Source organism: Heloderma suspectum, chromosome 4 (assembly GCF_057233095.1).
Source record: "Heloderma suspectum isolate Gila_16-S chromosome 4, 16-S_ref, whole genome shotgun sequence".
Lineage (NCBI taxonomy): Eukaryota > Metazoa > Chordata > Lepidosauria > Squamata > Helodermatidae > Heloderma > Heloderma suspectum.
The window spans coordinates 227,698,972-227,704,971 of NC_139461.1; the positions used below are offsets into that span (position 1 = coordinate 227,698,972).

Sequence of the window (6,000 nt, forward strand, 5' to 3'; positions counted from 1 at the left end):
GGCCCAAGAGGCTGCATGGGAAAAGATCACCTCCCTGTTGCCTTCCTCCAGCATGAGCAAGAACTCTGCTAAGCTCTACTCTGGATCCAACCCATTGATTACATTTTCTTCTTTCTCTTCATACAATTTAATATCTGCAAAAATGTTCATGAAAAGCAAAGAAGCTGATATTACTACTTAATTAAAAAGTTACAAATTCAGACATTTTTAGAGGAAAGAGAACAGGGAAGAGAACTGAAGAAGCATCACTTCCTATGCCTGATGCCAGTCACACAATTGGGTGAAATAAGATCTACTGCCATATCAAAGTTCTAAATTAAATGATACCTTATTATTAAGAGCAAGAATTTCAAAGGCAGAGCAAACAAACTGAGACAATAGTGTGTGTCTGTGCGTGTGGTCCTCTCTGGCTTAACAACGTAATGAGAAAAGAGCAACACCAGACAGTGATGTCACCACATGCAGAAACAAAAGAAGCTCCACAAGATGAAAAACTAGAAACCCTTTACTGCGGCCAAAATGGAGAGAATCATATCCCAAATCACTACTTTAAAATGCCTATAATTACTTTATGAGGTCTACAGAAACACTGTAATCAATTAGATGCAATCCTAAACACACTCACTTGGAAGTAAACTTCACTGAAATTAAGAGCTTCCTTCCAAGTTGAGGATGGTTAGAATTTATTTGTCTTAATCTGTGATGTGGTTCCGTTTGTTTGTTTTCAATCTAAATTTTGCCCAAACTAACTTGTGAAAGGTGTTTTTCTATACCTCTGTCTTTTAAAAATGAAACTCAGTGTACAGAAACACAGACACACTTGCAAAGACAGACAAAAAAAGAAAAAGAAACAAAGAAAGTCTCCCCCCTCAGGCTGAAGCAAGAGGTTCAACTGAGAGGGAGGTTTGGCGAGTTGTCAAATTTCAAACCTCAAAAGTAGAATAAGCACTTGGAGGAGGGGACCGGGGAGGGAGGCTTCTAATTTCCGACACTTTATTCATGCTGTAGACGTATTTTGGTTAATATCTGTTCCCAGCTGTTATGAACATGAAAGAAGTCAAAAGAGGCTTTCATAAAAAAAAAAAAACATCAACCAAAGGGGAATTTGCATCAGCACAAATATCAATACATTAGGCAAGCCATGAAGGGTCTTTTCCTCCCGTCTATTTTTCTCCTGCGTTCTTACAACCTTTTAAATCTCGTTATTTTATCCTCCCCCATGGGTCTGCCTGTCTGACATACACACAGCCGTTTTCCTGACCACCGCCAGCCCTGGACCTTCCCTCACTCCTCTTTTCCCCTCTTGTTCTCCTTTTCCCTCTCTTCTTTCAAGCACCACCCCCGACCAGATTTTTCTCCTCACCCTCCAGCAATACCAACCTGATATGGCGGCGGCGGCTCCTGATCCGGCTCAGTCCCATCCCCATAGCTGGCCCTGTCCGACTGGGACTCGTGCAGCAGGGAAATGTCATCCGAGGTGGGGGATTTCAGGCAATTCCCCATCTTCCCCAAAGGGAAGTGGGGTGTCTCCTCCTCCTCAGAGACACAGTGCCAGCTCCGGGCGACGGCCGCTGCTTTCCTTCGGCCTCCCGTGAGCAGCAGCAATAGCAGGAGCCCAGCGCAGGAAGCTCATGCCAGCTTCCTACCCTGCATAAGCGGCTTAGCGCCTAGTCGGCTGCCCCAGGGACCCGCTGCTCCTCTCTCTCTCTTTCCCTCAGCACGCTCCACGCTCGCAGCTCTGGCGGAGAAATGGCAACGGGAGGGAAGGCAAGAGGCGGTTCCAGCCCCCCGCCGCCATCAGGGCCTCAGCCAGGGGGCTTGTTTAGACCTCCAGCGGGGGAAGGGAAGGGAAGGGGGAGGTGGCGCCCAGGTATACACAGAGCCCGTCTCCTCCCTCAGCCCCAAGTGCTGTTCTTCTTCCTGGTCACCCGCCTTCTGCGCACTGAGCTTCGTCAGACAGGCCTCTCGCTGGCTCCTCCTTCCTCCCTTCCTTTTGCGCGGAAGCCAGCCTGGACTACAGGCCCGACTAGCCGGCCGCCGTCTTCCCTCGAGCCAAAGGGAACCGGGCACCTCAGGGGCTGTTTTTGCAACCAGCTTCTCTTCCCTGCGCTAAAGGAGGCGCTTCCCGCCCCCCTGCCTTTCCTAATTTCCCTCCCATACAAAGTTGCCGTCAGATCAACATTTTCATTAAAAAACAAATAAAAAGGAGGGCCGCCCCAGAGATGTACTTAGTTTTTGGAGGTGTAATGTTGCATCTCCTAAAATAAGAAACGTCTGGCAACTTTTCACCGTAAGATCAGTATGTTAATTCAGTGTAAACAGTAACGTGTAGGCCCAGCCTATCCGTGTTAATCCAGAAGTCACATTCATTTCAAAAGGACTTCCAGTTTAAGATTGCAGCTTTAATATTATAGAATGTTGGGTGCTTCTTCCTTCTAGCACTGACACTCAAGCTTATTAATGCTGAAATCCTACTAGCGCTTACCAGGGAGTAAGTCCCACTGAACTCAGTGGGGCTTGCTTCTGATTTAGTATGTATAGGGGCACAGTAAAAGTGGTAAAAGGGTATATTTCTCCCAAAAGTTCGTTTGTATATTCCAATAGAAGTTAGTGATGGTGAGTAATGTATAAAATCAAGAAGTGTCTTATTTTGTATTAACTAATCAGATCCAAATAGGAGTGTTTGTGGCTTTTAAAAAAGCTTTGTGTATATTCATTAGCATTTCAAAGTCATTGCTCCCCACACCACATCAATCTCTTCGAGAAAATAAAGTTGTACCAAATATGGACTGTCTCTTGCTATGAAGAACATCTGATGGTGGTATTGTCAGGGACCAACTTCCCACCTCTCCCAAAGAACTTGATTTGAAAATATTAGCTGCAGTCTTACATATATGTATATCTGAACCACACTGAAAATCATTGGAAGCCACTGAAAACCATACCTGCATCTGAGGAAGATCAATATCTATTTTTAAACTGTTGATAGGGTGGCAAAGTTAGCTAATGAAGCCACATTAGCTGCAATGATTTTGGTAAATCTATTGGATTAGGCTACCCAACATTTTTAAAAGTGCTCAGGATTGTGGCTACTCTTGCAATTTTATTTCAGATTCTCAGGAGATATATATATATATATATATATGCAAAAACAACTTTATTTTTAGCATACCCAACAGCAGAACCACTTGGTATTGAAGGTATGACAGAAGTTAAAGTATACAAGCGCGTTATGTTGGATCCAAGATCTGCCTTCTCTTGATGGGAGGACTGTTCATGGAAGGTGCTTCCACCTGATTTTCAAAGATTCTCCTCTCCTGCACCACAGTTCACTCCATTCGGCAGGGTCCTGACCCCCTGTGTAACATTTTCAGGGGGCTGTAGGGACTGCCATAAGGAAGAGGGGGTAGGGAAGTCCACTTCCATAGCCCAGTTGCACATCATTAAATCTGGATCCAACCCCTTGTTTTGTGCCAGTTTCCCATCATGAAATTCTGTTGGGTAGAAACTTCTGTCAGGAATTTACATATGGCAGCAAAGGTAATGTTTGGGAAAATGAGGACAGGTAACACAGAGCTCAAAAGTACATCTTTTTATAACATAAACCACCATACATGCAAAGGTATATGTTCTTTTCAAAGATCTAGCATTTTTGAAAATATAGAAGTTAAATCCACCTTGAGCACTAAGAAAATAATATCAAAATGTTTTAGAAAAAAAACGCCATGTTGCCTACAATATTTTATAGGAGTCAAATCTCAATACCAGTCTTTGGATCACACAGAGGAATTGGGGCTGCTAGGCCCTGACACTAACTAGTAACAAAGGGCCAGGGAGAGCATGTTCACTTAGAAATTACAGGTTGAATGGAGATGGGTAATCACCCACACTGTGACCCCAGCAACCAATATGAGTCAGTATTGTTAGTTCAGCCTTGCATTAAGCACTTGCTGGTGCTTGATGTGAGTCACAAAAGACAACTGAGTGGGCTGGTGCAGGAGGGATGTAGTGCTCCATTCCTCCTCTACACATCAAAACCAAGTGGGCTGCTAGAGCAGGGAAGTCCCCTCCTCCCTGCCCAGCATACAAGGCTGTGTTAGTTTGTGGTGAAGTTGTTTGATAGGCTGTTATAGACTCTAAAAATGAACAGCCTTCCCTGCAACAGAGGCCTGGCATGCCCCCACCTGGCACAGATCCTTTGTCCAGCTGTTCATCTGCATTTTCTTCTCCATGTGGGAGGGCAAGATTTTTGAAACATTTCATAATTTCATAAGAATATGCTACTAAACTCTCAGGCCGGCCCTACTATTAGGCAGAGTGAGACACTCACCTCAAGCAGCAGATGCTGGGAGGTGGCAGCAAGGTGTTGGAGGAGAGAACTGTGAACCATGCAGCCTGCCCTGCACCCCCAAAGCTAGTCTACTGCCTCGAGGTGTGGTGGAGGATGCTGTCCCATTGCCAGCGTTGAAGACACAATTGCAAGTCCTGTAAGCTTTCTGTGCACAGAATGGGCAGGGGTGCCATCTTGTATTTTGTTTCAGGCCACAAAATGTCTTGGGCCAGCCCTGTACACTGTGCAGCCAAACTCTGCAATACCTTTTACCACAAGTCAAAACTACTATGTGGTAGGTTCAGGAAGGAGTGCTATCACTCACCACTATCCTATCCATGCCAATGGGATCAAGATCTTCTTCCCCCCAGAGCTAATTTAACATTGTGACTACAACAGTCTTAATTCAAAAACGTTAATAAGAATTGCTAAGTTTGAAAAAGCTTCCAGTGTGTGAGCTTGTGACAAGCCTATGTAATAAATAGCGCCACTGAAGACTGCACACCATCACACCCAAAAATCTGTGATTCATGAAGGGAAGGAGACAAAGAAAAACAGTGCAAAACGAAGCACTGAACAAATAGCAAAAATCAAGTCATCTGAAATCACCAGATGGTGACCACCTCAGACGAGTACAACCAATTGGACAGCAGCACTCCTTTGCAGACACCAGGCTACACCGTACGATGGCTACTGCGCATGAGCTGTTGTACTATAGTGACTAAGATCAAGCTAAGAGAATACCACCAGTTCAGATCTCATGAGCTCACCCTGGTGGCCTTGAACTCATTATGTTGCTTTAATCAAGCAACAATTTTCTTAGCCCATCTGCAATATGGTGATACTAAAAATGGTCTACTTTGTAGGGCTGCTGTAAGGCTATTGATATATGTGAAGTGCTATACACAGCTGAAATGGTGAAAGCACTTTCCTTAAATGCTACATAATATATACTCCTACTAGAAACTGCATGTTTCATAAAGATGTTCAAATAAAAAAAACATAGCTGAGGAAAAATCACTGTTTGTTCTGAGGTTTTGAAACTGAGTATATGCCACTAAAATATAGTGTTTGACTAGTAGTATAATATTTGACTATAAGTCTATTCAGGCGCAATCCTATCGAGATAGGTGGCCACCTCTGAACTCAGAGGCAATCGCCTATCCTAAGCAGGGCAGGGGAAGCACGGAGGGGATTGTGCCCTCCGCACTTCCCCTGCTCTGCTTTTTTGGCTAGACAGCTGATTGCGGCTGTCTAGCCGCAGGAGCATGGAGCGGGGAAGGAGGCTGCTGTACAACACATTGGATGTGTTGTACACACAGCTATGGTCTCCTTGCCCCGGAACACCCCCCAACCACGCCCCTTTTAAGCCCCTCTGTGCTCCTCTTGCAAGCGTGGAAAACAGGGCTGTTCCACACTGCCGCTGAGGCAGTGTGGAAGTGGGGGGAGGTCAGTTTTCTGGAAACTGGCCTTGGAGCACAGGCTCCAAAGTTGGTTGCCAGAAAACAGCATATCCTATGGCCATCTAGCTGCTGTCTAGTGACAGTAGGATTGCTGTCTTAATGTCTTATAAATGTGAAGTAAAAACCCAAAGTCAAGTCCATACCAAATCTTGAATACAGAGATAGCCACCTCCTCACACCCAAATTAAAATGACTTTGAATATGTTT

The 6,000-nt window shown here is 44.8% G+C and overlaps 1 protein-coding gene across 2 annotated transcripts in view; it reads right to left on the reverse strand.

Annotated features, from left to right (window-relative positions):
• Positions 1 to 1,941, reverse strand: part of RNF11 (ring finger protein 11) — a 43,939-nt gene extending 41,998 nt beyond the window's left edge. Inside the window, exons 1-2 of one of the 2 annotated variants that reach the window (XM_084852546.1) lie at positions 1,381 to 1,941; positions 930 to 1,036 (exon numbers count right to left, since the gene is read on the reverse strand). In XM_084852546.1, the coding sequence (XP_084708672.1) occupies positions 930 to 1,001 (72 nt within the window). In that variant the 5' untranslated portion in view covers positions 1,002 to 1,036; positions 1,381 to 1,941. The remainder of the gene's footprint in view (positions 1 to 929; positions 1,037 to 1,380) is intronic. The other variant, XM_084852545.1, reaches the window with a different exon arrangement.
• Between the last annotated feature and the right edge of the window lie 4,059 nt (positions 1,942 to 6,000).